Raw genomic sequence first — 21,001 nt, forward strand, 5'->3', positions numbered from 1 at the left:
TTTTGTCTTGGATCACCAAAACATACTAATTTGTGCTGGCAAAGAGATTTCTTGAGCATTGATATGCTAGGTCTATTTTTTGAATGATGTCTGAAAATGTTGCTGCATTGTGCATGTTTTAACCCTTCTCCCTCCCCCTGCATGGAGTTCCTTGTAAGGGTCTTAATGGTACACTCGCTGATGGTGGGGTATGACTAGGGAGCAGTATGCAAAGGAAATGTCAGCTCCTCCAGAGCAATGGGAATTCCACCATTCTACTTATTTCTTCAATAGGAAGTCTGATAAATTAAGTCTGATACAGAAAGACTTCAGTCTTCTCACCATGAATTGCAGATAGAAATGCTTGCAGTCTTCAAGTGCTCTGTGAGTTTTACAAATAAGACCAAGCCAAGGAATGAAATCTGTATTTCCTTAGGAAGCCTGAATCTTCTGATTCTGCTTTAACTACTTTGGATTGTCTTCAACCAGTATGCAAATGCAGTTGTACCAGAATTCAAATGAAAAGTTCAAAATCATGATTTATGATCTTGGAGGTCTCTTCCAACCTGCTTGATTTTATGATTCTATGATTTGTTTGTAGTATTAGTATGAGACCACTGAAAACTGGGTTTTAAACCGTAAAGCTCTTCTCCTCCTCCCGAAATCAGGATGGAGCAAAATGCTGCAGCTTCCATAGACAGAAGCTATGTCTTTTTGTCATTATTTATGTTATATATTGAAAGACTTCTACATCTCTAATAATTTGTCACAAGGGACTAATTTTTTGATGGAAAGGAGTGGCTGCAGACTTTGAACGAAAGCAGTGCTTAGTTCAGAAAGGAGGTGAAGCTGTGACTGATGTCATGTTTCATCTCTGCAGCTGTACATTATCGTAGCTGAATGTAGCACAGTAAAAATCAGTTCAGTGTGAAAATAAGAATAGGTTGAGTATGGAGTAAGCTTTGGCTATGTGTCAAAGGAGGTGCAAGTAACAGAATTCCCCCCCTGATGTTTTAGCTGACAGGCACAAGCTAAGCTATTGTATGAATTAAAGATGTGAGAACTGGCTGTTTTGGGGAGCAGCTTCAAACAGGCTGTGTTTATAGAAGTGTGGTGAAGGGAATTTCTTTACCCACATAGTTGAGATTAAGGGAAGGTTCTTTAGTGTGGTGTTCAATACTGTTAAGCAGTTGCTGGTTTCTTTAAGCTTCTTTTGGTTTTGCTGATTTCAATTAGTGAATAAAGATGGAACACTGTCCTACATATGTTGCCAATGTAACTCCTGCAGGACACCTTTCCTTCAAGGGATCATCTTGGATGAGAGAACATTGGTCTGTTAAGCAGTATTCTGCCTAGTGTGATGCTTAATAAAACTATTTCAGATGACAGCAGAATTACCTGACACATGTCAGTTTCTGTGTCACTGTATGCAGAGTCTGGAATGCACAGGATTAATGCATTCATACAACAGTAGCTGAATAATTATTGGGAAATCTGGGAATGCATTTCAGCTTGTGTACCTTTAAAAGTATTTTTCATGCTGCAATATCAACTTACTGCTATGTAAGACTGATATTGAAATGTAAATATTCTTCTTGTTGTAAACGGGAGTGTAATTTTGGATTTAAGAAGCTGGCTAATCCTGTTTACCAGACTGGTGTGGTTTTGTGCTGAAATGGCAAATAATGTGGGTATTTGTCTGTTAGAGGTGTTGTACCAAAAAAGATAAACTATAGCTCTTGCCCCCCCACTCCCCAGTTTATCAGTCATCTATATTAGCCTTGATAGTATTATTAGGTAATAGAAATGATCACTTTGATTTCACAAGTTGAACGTGAAAATGTGTTTAATAGAGCTGAAATTCCCTTCCTGGTTTTCTTGGTCGTGATGCCTTTGCAATGACCGCTTGATACTAGAATGTGGGTGTCTGGCTGTGCTGGTTGTGCCAGTTAACCTGAGTACACCCAGGGCAATGACCATGTAGTAGTGTCTTTTACCTGCTTTTCAGACACCAGACATGCTTTACCTAGAAGTGATAACGTGGTAATTGTGTTATCTATCAGAGTAATCCTGTGGAACTTGTGATTTAATGCTTGAGTAGTTCATGTTTTGCCTTTCTGGAAGTAACCTCAGATGTGTAGACTGCAGAGTGTCTTCCTCCAGGGCACCTTTTGTTCCCACTGCAATATGCAGTTTGTTAGATGCTGTTTCCTTAGGCCACAAATTTTGTGGGCTGTAAACTCACAATGAGTTTGTGCTGTTCCTAGACCACTCTTTTGCTTTTATATTTAACTGAGGTAGGAGAAGTTAATTCTCAAGTGCTATTTTTTAAATATTAAAAGTACATAAGGCTACAAGAAGCTCAAACAATGCGAGTCTTAAGCTGTGGAGCTTGCTGACCATAGGGTAAAACCAGTATTTCTTTTAGTCCATTTCATCATTCCCAAATCAATTTCTATTGTATTCCTCATTATTTGTGGTCTTCTGCCTGAAGTCTTAAGCCTAGGAACCTGTGGTTTTGAGTCAGTGACCTGGGTTTAGAGCAGGTGGCTGTTCTTGTTCCAGATCTCTTGTGTATGGCAATTTTCAATGTGAAAAATAGGGGCATTAGATTAGGGTTCATTAGCGACTGCCTGCTGTGTTGTATGGAAGATGTTGGGATCATCATCATACACAGGACTTTTTGTTTGTTTGTTAAAGAGATGTTTTACCTTAATAATCCTTTAAAGAAAAGCAGTCTGACTCTTAATTCCTGGTTGCAGTAAGTAACTGCTGATGGCAGGATACCTGAACAAACCTTCCTAGCATGTGGAAACCTGAAGCACTGCTCAGTAAAAATCGCTTATCAGAAGGTGGAAAACTTGTAATGAAGAAGCAAAACATGCATAATTTTTAGCAAGTGTGTGGAAGCTCCAGGCTCTAGGGTTTGAGAAGAGGACAAATCCAGGATATCAAATAGAGAATTCATTTAAAAGCAATTTAAAAGTCACTACTGCTACATTCTTCTGAATCTCGTTCTTTGGACAGACAAGACTGTTAATGTTTTTCTATCTTTAAGCTAAGCAACAAAGTAATAAATGGGTTAAGCCCCCAAACCAAACCACAACCCACCTCCTGAAACTCTGATTCTGGATATCCTTATAGCTTGTAGCAAGACTCGGAGTATGAACCACTGTCTTCACCTGTCCTAGTGGCACTTACAGTCCTTTTAACATTGAACCTCTCGGCTGCTTCTGTCGTTTTTTCTTATCGTCTAACACTTCTCTGGCTGCTGTTGTAGTGAAGTGGATTCTAAACTTGAGCATCCCTGCAACCACGTGCAACGTTACTAACCAGTGTTAACCTGACTTACTCTGGCTGCTCATGACAACTTCTCTGATGGCTCTTGTGTTCACCTACCTGGGGAGGATTTGCTGAGAGAAGCAACAGCAGTTCACCAAGGCAAATGTGTGTGGCGGGGATTTGCATGTCTTTGTAGCATGTGTGAAGTGAAGTTTACACTTGGATTTAATTTTGTTTTTAAATCAGGAACTTGGTTTTAGTTGAGCTATTTAAAGCTTTTGAAAGGGATTGGGAGGGAAGAATTTAGATTATCTGCTCTTTTGAGATGACAAGACTTTTAAATATAATGTTAATCTTAATTTAGTGAAGAGCTCCAATTTTGACAGTCCATGACTCTTGAAGATATGTTTTAATGTCCTAACACTCAGTTTTCAGGGACTTCCTTATCACTTGTTCTGTTTTGATTTTTGATTTAGTTTTCTTTGCCTGCTACTTCTTGTTTAGCTTTTCCATTTTCTTACAATTTTAATTTTGGTTATTTTGGGGCCACTTCTTGATTTTTGTTTTTCCAAAGGATGCAGACTCTGATAGTGGGGATGATTCGGACAAGAGATCGTGTGAGGAGAGTTGGAGACTGATCACTTCCCTGAGAGAGAAGCTGCCCCCCAGCAAGCTCCAAACCATTGTAAAAAAGTGTGGCCTCCCCAGCAGTGGGAAGAAACGAGAGCCTATTAAAATGTACCAGATACCCCAACGTCGACGCCTTAGCAAGGACTCCAAATGGGTTACCATCTCAGACCTAAAGATTCAGGCTGTGAAGGAGATATGCTATGAGGTAGCACTCAATGACTTCAGGCACACTAGGCAGGAGATTGAGGCTCTGGCCATTGTTAAAATGAAAGAGCTTTGTGCCATGTACGGGAAGAAGGATCCGAACGAGCGGGAGTCGTGGCGAGCTGTTGCTCGGGATGTCTGGGACACCGTGGGGGTCGGAGATGAGAAAATTGAAGATGTTATGGCCAACAGTAAAGGAATAACTGATGTGGATGACCTCAAGGTGCACATAGACAAACTAGAAGACATTTTGCAAGAAGTGAAGAAGCAGAACAACATGAAGGATGAAGAGATAAAAGTTCTTAGAAATAAGATGCTAAAAATGGAGAAGGTTTTGCCTCTGATAGGGTCTCCAGAGAAAGCTCAGTCAACCACAGCTAACGCGAAGTCTCCGAACTCTGCCGGTCTGGTGGATGTGGATAGGAAACCCACAGATGACTTAAAACGAAGTGAGAATGATGATCTGGCTAAAGAGGAGCGTGTTTCTCAGCTCATGGCAGGTGACCCAGCTTTCAGACGTGGGCGATTACGTTGGATGAGGCAAGAACAGATTCGATTCAAAAACCTGCAGCAGCAGGAAATAGCAAAACAACTTCGGCGACAAAATCTGCCTCACCGCTTTATTCCGCCCGAAAATCGCAAGCCCCGCTTCCCTTTCAAAAGCAATCCCAAACATAGGAACTCCTGGAGCCCAGGCACCCATATCATTATCACTGAGGATGAAGTTATTGAGCTTAGAATTCCAAAAGAAGATGAAAAGAACAAAGATGAAAACAAAGAAAAAGAAAGCAAAGCTGATCCTAAAGACCCTCAGCAGCTGTGGAACCTGTGCGGGCCCCAGAGGAACCAAGATAATATCCAGGTTAACAGGCAGCAGCTAAACACACAGCCACAGCCCAGCAGCCAGCAGCGGCCACCATCACCCCAGCTGCGCTGGAGAAGCAATTCCCTCAATAATGGCTCTCAAAAAAGCTTGCGGCGTCAGACCTCAGGCTCCTCTGAGTCGCTGCACTCCTACAGCGGGCAGCAGAATGCAGACCTACAGACTTTCCAGCAGAAACGCCACATCCACCAGCACCGGCAGCCTTACTGCAGCCACAGCGGTGGCGCGGAAGGCAGCGCAGCCAGCTCCCACCACAGACACACTGACCGGCACAACCACTGTAACCAGTTTGTGACGCCCCCACGCATGAGGCGCCAGTTCTCAGCACCTAACCTCAAATCGGGCAGAGAAACCACAGTATGATTAGTTGGCCCAGAATAGTCTGGGGGAGGAGGGAAGCTGGGGCAATTCTGGCCTCTTGTTGAGAAACGGCCAGGATTGGCTTTGTTAATGTCTTGGGTTTTGTTTGGCCAGGTAGAACTTGAGAAATAGGAGATGCAAACACAAGGTACTGGCCCTTCAGCCCGCTCAGTTTTGCATGTGACTTTTGTTGCAGTTTTAACAAGGTTGATGGGAAGAACATTCTGAAACATTTGAAGAACTTTTTTCATAGACTAGAAGACTTGGAAGGAGGGGTGTGGAGGGGAGAACTTCCCTGCTATAGCTCATTTACCAGGTTTTTTGTGTGTCTTGGAGTATTTTTCTAATGCTGAACATACTGTCTGGAACTTACAAAGCGCTGCCTTCCTCCTGTGTTTTATGTAGACAATCAAAAGAGGAATTTAGTTTATAGCATTGAATGTTTCTTGTGACCTTTTTCTTAGCAATAAGGAAACTGACCATCTGTTTTTAAATGGATCTGGCTCTTCAGAACGTTTAACTCAAATTCTTAATAGCAGTAATAGTCTATAAACCAAAAGGTGTTGGCTGACAAGGCATGTGGCTTTTGCTTTTTCTCAGAGAAATTTAGAAGAGCTGTTAGGTCACAACAGTCCTACTCCCAGAGGGGAGGAGGTGTCTTTTCTTTTGCTTAAGTTCATAATTATTGGTATGAAATTGCTGTGACAGTTAAACCTGCCTGAATGGAATTTTATGTCAGAATATATATATATTGCTGAAGCAATGCTTTGGAAATAAGCTTTTTCTAATTCCCATTGTATCTCTAAATAGAATAGGTTTTAATTATTATACAGAGGTTGTGGAAAGGAACTAGGATTTAGTGGGTTTTGTTGGGTTTTTTTTCTTCAACACTCCGGTGCAGGAAGAAGCCTCAAAAAGCTAATTCTGTTTATTTTGTTTTCAGCTTTCTTGGACATGAGTCTGGGAGGGGATTTTGAGATAGTTTTCCTTATGAAGATTTCTAGATCACCTCTTTGAATCGGCTGAATTCTCCTCAAAGATAGGAAAACTGAACTGCTTCATCTTAATGTGATACCTCATGTTAGTGCCTCTGGTCTTAGACAACACCCTTGTCTCAAGACTTGTTTAAATAAAGGGGAAGGTCATTTTGAGGAGAAAGAGATTAATTTTCCTTCTTTCCATGCTCAAAATAGAAGTGAAAATTTTTGCTATCTCTTTTGATCTGAAGAGCTCTATACTTGCAGGAGGTGATTTGCCATAAAACAAATGCTTGCAATTCCTGCTTCAGATTGTTTCAAGCTAGTTACAGAACTATTGATTAAGGAATAGGCTTTGTGATCTTGGAGTTTCTTAGAGAGTCCTAGTTTTAATTGCACACTTCCCTCTCTCTGACTTTCTTCAAGTGCACAACAAAATTGTGCTTACTTCTGAAAACCTGTGGACTGAAGTGTAAGCAAATCAAAAGCTTTGAGGCCTTATTTTACTTTCAAATTGAACTTGAACACAATTTTCTAAACAGCATTGGCTACTTTACCACATTTGGTAAGAGAGGTCCACTTTGCAGTGGGTCTGTGTGGTTAAATTTATGCTGCTTTGCATAAATATCCTTACATTACTTGAGGTTGCTTCTTTCTTTGATGAAATAGAAACCCTGCTGGTATTTGTTATTTTTTGCATGTTTCAGCATAGCTGTAGGTGAGTAAGAAGTGCCTCCAGCTCGCTTTTCATTTTGATTTTGTTTCCTGCACTACATTTTTGCCCCCAACTGTATCTGGTGTAGGTGCTGGTTGCAACATATGCTACAAGGCAGATGTGCACCGTGAGGCTTCATTTGGTGTCAACTCCTAAGTCTCAGCACACGTGTTACAGATAGGATACTGGTCCTCTGATACAGTTAATTCTCTCACTGCCCTAAAAGAATGAGCTGCTCCCATCACTTGGGACTTTTTTTAAATGACAGGTTTAATTTTGTGTCCAAATACATCTTTGTAACTTGGATTTCTCTCATACTTTGGGCTACTTGAATGAAGGAAATAAAATCATGTCCAAAATTGTCTCTATTCATAAAGAAAAGAAGGCTTGTAGATGAGCAAGACTTTCTTTGAGCTCAAATCAGAATTGCAAACTGAGTTTTGGGCTGCAAAGAATAATTTGCTGGTGCTTTTATTTTGGAGTCTAATTTTCATGGTGCATTGCACTTTGGTTTTGTGCATGTCAGAAGTCATGAGTTCTTTCCTTTTCCCAAAAAGGTATGGACTCTTAAAAGTGCGTGCCTGGGAAAATCCTCTCAGTTTTGTAGGAGTGCATAACCCAAATAGAGTTAGTCTGCATAAGATAGGTCTTGAGAAGACCAATCCACGTTTATTTTTGTGCCCTGCTTATGCTGAGGGTTGCGCCTGCCTAGATGAAACCACCATGTGATGAAGCATGGAGTTATTTTGAAGTCCATGCATCTACGTGTACTGACATTAAAAACTCCTGCTACTTGATATTTTAATGCTGGACACTAAAAAGTTGTTGCCAGCTTATTTCAGCTCAAAAATCTGAGAAGAAATAGCTGTAAATGTCTGAATAGTGAAGAGGTTGGAGATAATCTCTAAGGTCCCTTCCAACCTAAGCCTTTCTGTGATGATGAGCAATAGGATGCCATCAGTCTGGTCTACCCCACTCTTTCAGAGCAGCACTAAGAGAAGAACCTTGCTTATTCTATTGTGTCATTTGACAGAAAAAAAAACCCAAAACCCATGTAGTCAATGTCAAAATGGAGTTCAGTCTGCTCAGAAGAAGCAGGTTTTGGTTTGGGTTTGGTGTTTGTTTGTTTGTTTGTTTGTTTGTTTTCCTGGCTTCTAAGAAGGTAACACAGAAATAAAACTTGAAAAAAAGAAGTCCTATAAACCTGTCAACTCTAAAAACTGAATGTTAATTACAGTGCAGTGCCTCGTCTGATAAGGGAAGCAATGTGAGAACTTGTGGATCTCCTTGTGCTATTCAGAAATGCACACACCTCTCACTCCCAATTCTCTGTGAGTGGAGCTAATGAGCAGTAATGCAGCTGCTTCCATAGGAGGCTGTGTGAGAAGGCTTTCAGGTTAATGGCAATGTGGCATCCGTGAGGGGAGAGCAGTTTCAGTAAGCTTAATTGCCGTTGCTCAGTGCTGATATGCTGTGTGCTTTGACAGTTGCCTTGTATCCACCTGTGCCTTAGTGATGGTTTCTTAAATATCCACTAGGACTCACTGGGGACATGTGGATTTGGGGGGTGGGTTGGGGAAAATGCATGCCACTAATGCTCCTCTGATTGACTTCTTCCTTTCTCAAGCAATCTGAATTTAGGGGTCTGTCATATTGGAGGATGCTATTTTTATCAGTACATTCAGCTTAGTTTCAATATCTCCCTCACTGTTTGTCCTATATCCTTGATATGTTGAAATTTGTTCATTATCTTTTATCTGTTGAAATCTGACTTGGATGCTTCCCATTGAATGACTTCAGGAGCTGCCACATGAGAAATCTATGCTATGTACCTATTTGTACTATAAAGCAAGCAGGGAGCTGCCTCTGAAATAAATGGGATTTTTTGGATCTGTCAGTTGTTTAATAAAAAACAAGTTTTGGATTGTCGTAAGAGCAAGCATCTGCCTTGTGAAGAGCAGAACTGGTTTGTATTGTAACAAGTGCTCTTTCAATAAACTATGAAATACTCTTGTAAGTGTCAGACTTGTCTGAAATGGAAATGAAACTCGATTGCAGGCTTGTCCTGGTTTTATTTTTTGTCTCAGGCTTGGTATTGCTCTGGCAGAGTTCAAAAGGTTTCTTTAATTGTTCCTCGATGTGATTCTCGTAAGTCCATCCGCCCCGTTTTGTCTGCTGTGGTGTGCAAAGCAGCCCATGCAGACTTGAGTCGACTTGGCACATAGCTTGTTTAATTTAAAGCCCAAATACGTTTAGAAAGCTTTTTAGAGCGCAGGGATACAAAGCCATACTCTCTTCAGTGCTGTCCCATTGTCCTGTATTGTGTGCTGCTTTATCTCCAATCTGGAAGAAAATCCAGAGCTGGCTGTCCTCTTGTTTGTTTGCTCACCGAAGACAAAGGAATCTGACCCTTTTTGTACCTCAAATACCAGAGGGAATCACACACACCACAGAACCTTTGCCAACATCACGTAGATCCAAGGAATCTTAGTTGTTATGGTACAGTGTTCAGCTTAAAAAGCTTGGCTTAGTCTGAGTGTATGATTTACTTATTATTTCCCCCCTGTTTTCACATAATCTGTTATTGTTGTGGCTTTAGATATTTCCATGCCCCATGGCAAAATAAACACTGCATTCCTTTCACATTCATGGAGCTAATGATATCAACAGTTTGAAGCTGTACAACAATATGCATTGGCTTCCAAGGAGTCTAGGGCATGGTCCTTCAGGGTAGCTTTTAGATGCAAGGTTGTTATTTGGTTTGGGTGGTTGTTTTTTCCCTAGCAGTTAAGGCACCTCTCCATCAGTACTGTCAGTTAGGTGTGCGTCATCACTAGGTGGATATGGAAATGTCTACCCAGAGAGCTGACCAATATATCAGGAGAGAAAACCAACCCCCCTTTTACAGTCCAGTCAGTGCACCTTCTGGGTGAACCAACCTGAAATTCATCCTTCACCTGTTGCTTAGTGCCCATTGGTATTAAATGCTACCATAGCATGAAGTTCCTGGAGGCAATTTAAGTCCTGACTTTCTGCTTAGGGAAATGGTACCTGATTCTTCTTCTTGGTATGGGAAAACAAGCTTCAATTCTTTTACTTAGTTTTAAAAGTAGTGTTTAGTAGTGTGGAGTCAATAAAAAGTGTCTGCTTATATTCAGCATTTATTTCTCTAGGTATTTAAATGTACAGAAGATGCACTTGCTTGGCTCACAGGTCTGAAAAGAGAGAAGACAAGAAGCAGGCCTTTGTCTCTGAATTTGACATGCCTGAGTTTTTCATGCTGGAAGTAGACTTTTCACAGTGGAGCGCTCCTGTTTTTGACAATTCCCTCTGCAGTTTTTCAGAGTCTCCAAAATAATCTGGTCCAAGATTCCACTAAAACACTACTTGAAGAGCTTTTAATTTCTACAGTGTAGCCATTCAAATTGATATCCTCAGATTATCTGCTTCAGACAACAGGAAAATATTTTGCCCTTTCTTGCAAGTAAGAGAAGCTTGTTTCTGTCATTAAGATCTGGCCTGTTTTATCTTGGTTTCAAGTATATCTACATGGATGGGAGAAAAGAGATCAGAAAGTGCCTCTATGTTAACAAATGTTCAAGAGTACACTGGGTGTTGAGGACTACAGTTAAGGCTGAAACTCGTCATAGAGCCTAGAATAGCTAGTTGGTGAATCATTGAGGATTTCAGAAGGCATATCTAAAGGAGGGATTTACATTTGTCTTGTCTGAAGTACCTTTGCTGCTGGGCTAAGGTTTGCTGTGCTGTAAGTATGCAGCAATCTTAACGTGAATGGAGTAGACCAAATGAAGAAGACAAAGCATTTTAGCCAAATAAAATATCAAGAGGAAATGAGAAAGTTAAATCACAGCCCTTAGACCAAGTCCAGATACCTGGGATAGTTCAGTTTTCTCTGCTTAAGGGTCAAGGGTGTTGAATTCATGGTATTTAAAATTCTGCACTGTAGAAGCAAGACTACTATTTTTTTATTGCCAGGAAATATTACAGGTCAACTTAAAGGAATGTACTTCAAATATGTCCTTTCCAAATGCCATCCAAAGTTTTTTTGGAGTGAACTTGTGTTAAATAGGATGCAGTGACTTTGTGGCAGTGTCAAATACTGTACTTGCTGCACAAAACCAAAGTATTTCAGCCGTTTAGTGGGATGCTTCAACAGGTTCAGGGAAAACTTCCCTTCTGGAGATGTTAGATTTAAGAATGCATCAGTGCAAATGGTGCATTGGAGAAGAATTTTAGAATTTGGAACTGTGGAAAAGAGAAGGCTGCAAGAATTCTTCTCAAGAACTCTGTAACAGTCAGTTTTTGTTACAGCTCTCCTGTCAAAAATCCTGAGAAGCCAATTTAGTTTGTGTAAAATAGGCCAAAGGATTATCTTGCAAAGCCGAAGTAGACTCCAAGAGCAGGAGTACAGTGACTGTGTCTGTTCTAAACAACTTGAATTTGTATTTGTTTAACCAGCAAATAATAAAAGAGTCATTAGTAGCATTTATTTCAAGGTGTGCTTATGCTGAACAGGAAGAAAAAGCTCTTACACCAGAAGGTATTGTTGAAGTGCTCCTTGTGGGGAAACCTCTGCACAGACGTCTCCACCCACTTGCCAGGGCACTTCTGTTCTATCCAATGCACATGTGAGAGATTCTTACATCCCAAGGGGACCATAATTGAAAACAAAATGTCTTTTGTTTTCTAAAATCTGAACTGGATTTTTGGTGTCAAAAGGCAAATGAGTGGTGCTGTTAATCCTTCTGCTTGAGAAAATGGAGGTGAATAATCCTCTCCTTTTAAATTTATTTCTGAACTTTTCTGTACTTCTGCCTCTTTCCTACCTCCCTGAAAGCAGTGAGCAGGTTCTCCAGTCTTAGCAGAAAAAAAAATCCTCAACCTTTCCCTCTTGCAGATAACTCTGAGCATGTTCATCTGATGAGCTTAAGAAACAACACTGCTGTCTTAGTTGTGTTGGTCTCTGCCTTCTTTCTTTTCAAGGACAGATTTTACTAAACCAATAGATGTTGGTATGTGACCTCTGAGCGTTAATGGAGGTGTCTTTGTGTATTTGTTCTCTGTGTCTGTCATTCCATCTGAGGTGTTAGTCTCTCTGAACTGTTCTCCTTGCTTTTGTCTGTCCTCCTACACGGTATCTCCTCTCTCCCCGCAGGACTATGAGAGCAAGCTGCAGGCCTTGCAGAAGCAGGTAGAGACACGATCCTTGGCAGCAGAAACAACAGAGGAGGAGGAGGAGGAGGAAGAGGAAGGTGAGTTTTGACACTAAGAAGGGTTTGGATATAGCCAATCCTAAAGGAAGAGTTGCTGTAGTATCTCTTTCAATAGATAGAGAGCTTGCTTTGGGAAGCTGTGAAATGCTTCATAGCTCCGTGAACTGTAATCTTCACAGCACAAAGATCTCAAATACCTATTCATGGAGTAACTTCCACATCCATGGTAGATGTCTGTTCTCATTCAGTTGATGCACCAGCTAGACGACTTTAACTGCAAGCTTTCAGTTGATGATCTTGAATTTGAAAGAATCTTGGCACTAACAGAGGTCATATGTCTTAAACCAAAATAATATTCTTGCCTGTTTCTCGTTTTCCTTTTGAAGTTTCTTTTTTCTTCTTGGTAGGAATTCTTAGGATTCATGCTGTGACATGTCTGTATAACTGCGCTTTTGGGCAGTAGATAGAGTTGATTGTTCCCATAATACTTGCTTCCATTCCAGCATTTCTCCATTTGGCTTTAATTATTAACACTTAAAATAATAAAGTAGATTTGTTTTGTTTCCTCTGTTCTGAATCTCCTTACTTGATGACTGTATCTCCACTCCTAGTGCTGAGGAAGTTTGAATGATAAAAATGCAGGGTTTTGTTTTCTGTTCTTCCAGAGAAGGTGTTGAGAACTTGATGGCACAGTCATTAGATACTGCCTGTGATGATACAGAGAGGAAGCCAGAGTGTTTTATTTCTTTGTTTCTTTGTTCTCCCCAGTGCCCTGGACGCGACATGAGTATGAACTTGCACAGTGGGCATTCAGGAAGTGGAAATTTCACCAGTTTACTTCACTGAGGGACCAACTGTGGGGGAATGCAGTGTATCTGAAAGAAGCCAATGCAATCAGTGTAGAGTTGAAGAAAAAGGTAGGGATGTGCAGAGTAGCTTTTTGAATTTTCAATTTTGATTTTCTAATCCTGCTTCAAGCTCTCAGTGTTAATTGTAATCTTCAAAGTTCCATGTCTCTTGCTTAATGGTTTGGGCTTTAAAAGTGTTCAGAAAAATCACAAGTCTCTGATTCAAACTTGCACATCCCCTGCAAACCAGGTTGATACACTCTCCTCTTTTTCATTTCCCTTATGCTCTTCCTGTCAGTATCATAAACTGCTTTTAACTTTGTGTGATTATTCATCTTTCCAAGAGAAGTGGGTGCTGCAGGATGTGCCAGGTCTATAGTTTTCCAGACCTCTGCTAGCTGAGTCAATAAAGGCAAGATACATGCACTCAACTGAAAAATATGTGTTGTGCTATTTTGAGACCAAAAAAAGTGACATAATAAAACCTGAATCTGTTCATAGAGATGAAAGTCAAACTGGCTTCAAACATGGCTTTGGCTTAGGTCTCTGTCCCCCTTGTAGTGCTGACATCTGACTTCTCAGTACTAAAGTAATTTTACTTTCTCCATTCAGGTGCAGTTCCAGTTTGTCCTGCTGACAGACACCCTCTACTCACCACTGCCGCCAGAGCTTTTGCCCACTGAACTGGAGAAGACCCGAGATAATCGGCCTTTCCCCCGTACCGTGGTAGCTGTGGAAGTCCAGGATCTGAAGAATGGAGCAACACATTACTGGTCCTTGGAAAAACTCAAGTATGTAAATATTACTGGCAAAGAAAGAAAAATTCAAGTATGTAAATATTACTGGCAAAGAAACCTGGTTCTGTCCAGGGAATCAAAATGCCAATGTTTCTGGAGTAGAAAGCAAAAAACTGCCTAAATTACTCGGTGACATTATCTGATGTTTGTATATAGAGAAAAAGGGGGCAAAAAATATTCCAGGGTTAGATTTGAAAGTATATTTAGAAGTTTGAATGAAATCCAAGATTTATGTAAGCTTCTGCAGTGACCTTGCCTCATGCTTCCTGGGCTTAGCCTACAAAGTCTTTCCCAGAATCTCTAATGTGTCAGAGAACGATACAGTACCAGGCTCAGCAGTACAGACTTCTGTGTTCCCCCTTTCCATGTGTAATTTGGCAGAGGTGCAGTCAGTGTATCCCACTTCATGTTCTCTGCTTTTACTATTCACTCTCAATTAATTTCTTTAATTCTTCTTTCTCTGCAGACAGAGGTTGGATCTGATGCGTGAGATGTACGACAGAGCTGGGGAAATGGTGTCCAATACACAGGATGAGAGTGAAAGCACAATGACGGGCAGCGACCCCTTCTACGATCGCTTTCACTGGTTCAAGCTTGTGGGAAGGTATGTGACAATGGTCTCAGCTGCTGGGACACTGGAAACTTGTCAGTTCTGGGTGAACGCTGACTTTGTGGTTCTAAACCGTGTGGCCGCCACTAGTATTGTCTTGAGGGGTTTCTGACAGGCTTAAAATATAGTGGTAGTTGGAAAGTTGTCAGTTCTGGTGTATCTCTGGAGAACCTGAACTGACTGAACTCTTAGCAAGTGATGAATTTATTTCATGTTTATTTTTAAAAAACATAGGTAAGTTCTGTCTAAAGTCACTGGAGCAGAGCTCTGAGAATGTGAGGAACACAGGCAACTGTGGGGAGAAATGGCCCAGGGCTTTTCTTATGTATATGATTCATATAGTGAAATGGAAAGACTTAATATCTGATGAGATCGTTCAGTATTTCCTGTTGTCAACTCCACCTTTACAGTATTTTTTTTTTTCAAAAGTACTACCTGTTGGAAGTAAGAGTTGTAGTTCTGTTAAGTGGTTGTGCTCTCACCTTCATCCATGTTTATATCCATTTTTCATTTGCTGCCTTCTCAGTTGGAGGATGCTCTTTCTCCTGCCTTGGTTAGCACTCCCTTCCCTTCCCTTTCATTGCAGTGCGGCTGGTTTGAAGCCTTTGCTTGTTGTTCAGGTGGTCTCTGTGCTGCTGGCAGCAGAGGGCTGTTGATGAAGCGTTCCTCTCTGCCCTCCCTCTGTTAACCGGTGTTCCGTTAACCGATATCTAGCTCCCCCATATTCCATGGCTGCGTCAATGAGCGCCTTGCTGACCGCACGCCCTCCCCCACATTCTCCACGGCTGACTCCGACATCACTGAACTGGCTGATGAACAGCAGGATGAGATGGAGGACTTTGATGATGAGGCCTTTGTGGATGATACTGGCTCCGACGTGGGAACTGAGGAGGGATCAGACCTCTTCAATGATGGGCGCGACCCGTTTTACGACCGATCCCCTTGGTTCATTTTAGTGGGAAGGTTGGTGAGGTTACTGTGAGAATGGCCAAAAGGGACCAGCTCTTGCTGTAGACTGCAATGGCTTTGCCTTGTGCTGCACAGAACATCTGTCAAGCCAGTCAGAACAGCTGTATACCTCAATTGGAATTGCCAGAGAATGAGTGGTAGTTTTAACATTAAGTTTGAATTCCCATGTCAGAGGCTATGAAACCCGAAGTAATGGGGAAAATAACTCTTAGATATGATAGTGTGAGCAAGTCTGTTTCTGTTCCTAGGTAACTGTCACACCATAGAATGAATGTGGGTTTGCTTGTATACATTATTTGTTATTTATTGGGATGCTCTATTTAGCCATTGCAAGATCACCAAGTATTGTGGAATGTCGTTTTGTCCTGTAGAAGAGTCTCACAGTCTGGTGCAAAGCCTTTAACTCCAATCCAGTCATTTTTTGAAAACTCCTTTAACATCCTCTGTTTCTGAAGAGAAAAGATGGCATGAGGAGAAAGAAGAGTGTCCCTTTCTGGATGAGAGAAAGAGTATTCTCTGGGATGATTTGGCTTCACAGGTTATACATGACTCTAGGTAGCAGGTATTATGTAGAGAAAGGTCATCATCATTAAAATTCACTGGCTGGAGGTGTTCATCAGCGCTTCCCCCAGGCACTGCACTTCAGTTTCTGACACAAGTTTACTTAATGAATTTTAAAGTATCTTATTTTGCCAATCTAGATATCATTAAGGCATAATCAGATATTAGTCTGTGGTGCAGCTCCTAAGGACAGGAAATAGCATTGAAAAATGCGACACTTTGCACTGTTTCTTCACAAATAGTTTTGCTCAAACATGTAACCCATGACAGAAATATTCCATTTAGTGACTTTGCTTCCCTTTTCTGTTCCCACTCCCCCACTTATGCTTTTTTCATGTTTGATCACTGTGAGCCAGTTGCTTGTTCAAACAGTGAGGTGGTTGCCACATGCACTGTACAAAAGAGGAGGTAAGATTTCATGGCTCTAGAAGGGAGGAACAAAGAAAAGGGGACTGGGGCTTGGTGTTATCCTTTTCTGTGACTAAACAGAAGAATTCATGGTCAGGAAGGTGAGATCTTTTTGCAGTTCCCACAGATGCAGGAAATCTGACTAAATTACTTGTAAAAAGATGAGGGACTGAGTTTGTCAGTCTCTCATCAAGCTTTTAGCTCAGTTCAGCTGTAGTGTCTAACACCATTGTCTTCAGTGAAACTCTTTACAAGCTTTCATTAAAATTCAGAACGTCTTGATCTAGTCCTTGAAACAATCAGAATTACTAACATTGCAAGAAATTGCGTTAGTGCTCTTTGATCTCTCTGAATCTGTGCCCTTCTCTGCAATGTCTGATAATGTGTTCTATAAAATGCAGTCCTCTCAGATGAATCTGATCCACGGGAGCTCATTTGGGGAAGCTGTCTTACCTGGCTTGGAAGTGATGTCAGCTAAAGTGTATGTGTGCTGTTTGGGATGGCTGGCACTACTTCCTTGCAGCAGTGCTGGCATACCCTGCATATGCTCCTGTTGTGCCTGCTTGTTCAGAGCTGGACCTTCAGTGCTTGGGAAAAAGTCGAGCTATTCATCTTCATTTCACAAACTCTTCAGGAAGCACAACGCAAGCTGAGCAAATAGAGTGTCCAATGAAAACAGTTGTGCTTCCTGGCGCTTGCACAAATGGCTTCCCGTTTCCATGTCTTACAAAGAATGCTGGGCTCTGTCTCTATGGACAGACAGAGCAGCAGCAGGTCAGAGTTCTAGCCTGAGCCTTCGAAGCTGCACACCTTAAGGAGCTCTGCCTGGGTTGTAAACTGTACTGAGGAGTGGAACTTTGTGTTATCTCTGAGTAGGCAGCTGAATGACTTCTCCCCAGTCGTTAGCTTCTATTTTATCCTATTCTATTTCTGTTCCTGTCCTGTTCTATTGTGCTGATTCTGTCAGCAGAAAGCTGTTAGGCTGTTTAGCACCACTGAGGAGAAACTGTTTCGATTGCACAATGTCTTCCATCATGAGAATTCTCCTTTTGAGCAGTGTGACTCCAGGAGTATCAGAGGGCATGGCCTGCTATCTAGATACTGTCTTGAGCACTTCAGTTTAGAACAAAAGCCAAAGCTCCTTAACGCTTCTCACTGCAAGCTGGTTTATATGTTCTGGATTGGGAAGAACTAAACTAAAATAATTCTAAGTATTTTTGGGAGGGATCATCAGCAATAATGAGTCCAGGTCAGGAAGGAGAGGAGGAGGAGAAATTGATTGTGCAGTTATTCAACTCCTTGGGCATGGCATTTTTTTGTTTTTCTCTCAGGGCTGTCACTGACTTTTGTTTGTACTATATTAAAGAACAGGAGTAAAGAGCTGGTCCCTTTAGCCATCTCTTCTGGCATGCTGGGCTGTTTTTAAGGATGAGTCTATTTCATGGTGTGACATACCAAGCATTTGCTCTGTTTTTAAGGGGGGGGAGAGGACTATGGGTTGTTTTGTTTAAATCTTGAATTGATGTGTTTACTTCAAAAATGCCCCTCATCATTCTGAGTTATGTTGGTTTTGTTTTGAGTTTTTCAAAACAATTGTGTTTGTTAAATTTCATTTCTAGTTTTGTTGTGAGTATGCCATTTTACCTCACCAATCTTTCTGCTAATACAGCTCCCCCTCTTTCAGTCTGCTGGGCTAAGGTGTAGGGGAGCACTGGCATGTGGGGCGTTTGGGGAGTGGAACTCTTCCCAAATGTGGGAAGAGAGGAAGGGGATAACCTTAAGATTTCCTCTACTTCTAACTTGGTTTTGCCTTGTGATGAAGCAGATGGAATGGCACTGGAAGGCAGTAATCTTGCATAAACTAGCTTTCTTCCCTGAACAGCAAATGTGCTATTACTGCTCTCCATTCTGCAGCAGAGATCCAGCATTTTCATCACCAAAGAGGAAGCTAAAAACTTTTTTTGCATTGTGTGCTCTTCTTTGTCTAAGTTAAAATGATTCCAGTGAGTTCTGAGCTAGGTGGCTGGATGGAAGGAAGTTGAGATGAGAAATTTTTTTTCTTTGGGGTGGTCGTTTTACTGAGGGGTGAAAAATTGTACTTGCTGATAAAGCTGAGTGCTTTGGGCTGACATATGTTGAGCAGCAGCTTCAGAACTTTAACCATGCAAATAAAAATATAGTTTTGTTTATCCGTGCAGTTAATGCTTTCACTTTTGACTAGTGTGGCTTTGAAGTAGGAAGCCTTCTGTAATGATTGCCTCTCTGGCTTAGTGAAGCTGTCTCTCCCTGTATACATCTCTGTGCAAGGCCGTTTAGATTCCTTTCTGTTGGGGAAAAATGTCCGTTCTCCCTGGCTTGAAATGTGGTTCTCAAACTGTGTGTGCTTTTCGTCTGGAGCATGTAACTACACACCTGCCTGAGCTCCATCTCTGGTCCAGTCCAAGCAAACAATTCCAGTTTGTCAGTGTGAGGGACTGTTTTCCTGTATGGTGAGATGCTGCTTTCTTAAATGAGCATCACCTGAAATACCAAAGCTAAGAATGCAAATGTTTTCTTAGGGAGAAAAAAAATAAACCTCTCATTTTGTGACTTTAAAATTGGTCTCTTATCCCTTCCCCTGCTTTATCAGTGCTTACCTCACTTTGGAGCAGACTGAAAAGGAATTAGATCCTAATCTTAGTCAAGCATTCTGTTGCAGTTGGTTTGGTTTTCTTTGCTGTCATTGTATGGTTTCCTTCATCTTTGGTTTTTCTATTTGTATAGCCTTATTAATCATTCTCTTCTGTATTGCATTTTGTCACCATCTTGTTTTTGAGTAACGTTATTTTTGTCTTTTTGGTTCACAACTGACACCTGTTTGACTACCTTGTCATTTCAAGATCATTCATTCATTCTGGGAACGGGCATGTGAACCCAAGGAGGAACACTCAACCTTTTCTAGCTGGGGTCCTTAGCTCTGTGTCACAAGGAGTTGTTTGCATCGCTCTTCTTGTGTTCACAGAACAAATTCTAGACCTGATGTCCCCAGGCAGAGGCAGTGAACATCTTCATTTCTCTCTCAGTCCTCTCATCCTGCAGGACTTTAGCTATGAATATTAAACAGTAACAGTTACAAATTTGGAGAATTAATTACACTTAATAACAAAGACTAATAAAAAGGACTGCAAGAAAGGAATCCAAATAACCAAACGACTGGTGCTTAGTATATATATTATATAATATATAATTTAATATGCATAAAGTAATTAAAATTACCTACTTAGTTTGTTATTCACTTTAATGACTGGTAAAGCTGTTAGTTAAACTATTCTGCATCTCAGTATTCTCCTGAACTCTGAAACAGCTCATTAATAAATAAAGCTTTCCCTCTTCCCCCCTTGTTGAGAGCCATTCTTTACCTAACCTGTTAGGCAGCTCAACATTTGAAGTTTTGTTCAAGCTAATCACCCTGAAGCGTAGTGTTTTAAGAACTTGTACAATTCATTGTAGAATTATAAAGTAGCTTGCTAGCATTAGTCTTAACTTTGAATTAAAAAGCTGTGCAATAGAATTTGCTAACTTCCAAAATAGACCCTGTTTGTTTAGAACTTTAATAGCATCATCCAGTGCTGGCCCTAAATGCTACTTTTCCTGTTGTAAACTGTAATCTCTAAGCGACTGCTCAAGAGTACTGTTGTGTTCTGTGGCTTGGTCTGTGTTTTTAGAAATAAAGAAACATAACACTCCTGAAGATATTTAGCTGGGAAGACTGTCAGTCTTCCACTACCCATACACTCACTGAATCTTCCAAGAAACCTCAAAGATGACTTACGGTTTATTGGGGATTTCTGATTATTCTATGTACAGTGATATCAAATGCACAGAAAGGAGTAAAACCATTCAGTCAGTCAGTGCTGAAGAGTTATTTAATATACTCAGTGAAATATTTGAGGCTGTGTAAACAGAGTAGATGAATTCCCTTTTAGTCTATCTCTTCAAACCATACTCATGGGCTGGAAAAGTCAAACAATCCTTCATAATCGGTAGCTCCTTAGTCGACTTCTACTATCTTGCTAACAGCTCCATTTACAACTGTAGTGCATCTAAAATTACCTTCTCTAAAGGCATCATCTTAAGCTGTCTCCTTCATCTGTTTTGTAACTCGCTAATATCAGCCCTGTCTCTCCAGTATTACTCTGCTTTAGAGCATTTCATGGCTTCACTTAGCTTTGACACTGCTGCAGAGCCCTGTGTGGATGGTATGGATACATGACCACAGCACAGGTCTCCTAGATGGAGTAAAGCAAACTGAAGATTTGAATATCTCATTAGCCAGCCAAATGCTGCAGTCTGTTCTTGTAGATGATTGCCTAATGATATTTGTGGGTTTTTTTCCTTCCTTGCAGGGCATTTGTATACCTGAGCAATCTGCTGTACCCAGTGCCTCTTATCCACAGAGTAGCTGTTGTTAGTGAGAAAGGAGAAGTACGAGGATTTCTGCGAGTAGCAGTACAAGCTATAGCAGGTGAGATACTCGGAGAGCTCTGATACACTGTGAGTGCTTT

The 21,001-nt window shown here is 41.0% G+C and overlaps 1 protein-coding gene across 10 annotated transcripts in view; it reads left to right on the forward strand.

Annotated features, from left to right (window-relative positions):
* The window catches only part of KIF1B (kinesin family member 1B), an 89,700-nt gene that overhangs the window by 42,864 nt on the left and 25,835 nt on the right, over positions 1–21,001 (forward strand). For 6 of the 10 annotated variants that reach the window (XM_064172307.1, XM_064172310.1, XM_064172309.1 and 3 more), the window contains 6 exons: positions 12,207–12,303; positions 13,033–13,181; positions 13,725–13,903; positions 14,376–14,513; positions 15,234–15,482; positions 20,843–20,961. In XM_064172307.1, the coding sequence (XP_064028377.1) occupies positions 12,207–12,303; positions 13,033–13,181; positions 13,725–13,903; positions 14,376–14,513; positions 15,234–15,482; positions 20,843–20,961 (931 nt within the window). Of the gene's footprint in view, positions 1–3,835; positions 9,048–12,206; positions 12,304–13,032; positions 13,182–13,724; positions 13,904–14,375; positions 14,514–15,233; positions 15,483–20,842; positions 20,962–21,001 lie in introns of those variants that run through there. The other 4 variants (XM_064172313.1, XM_064172314.1, XM_064172315.1 and 1 more) reach the window with 2 other exon arrangements.

This window comes from Pogoniulus pusillus, chromosome 36 (assembly GCF_015220805.1).
Source record: "Pogoniulus pusillus isolate bPogPus1 chromosome 36, bPogPus1.pri, whole genome shotgun sequence".
NCBI lineage: Eukaryota > Metazoa > Chordata > Aves > Piciformes > Lybiidae > Pogoniulus > Pogoniulus pusillus.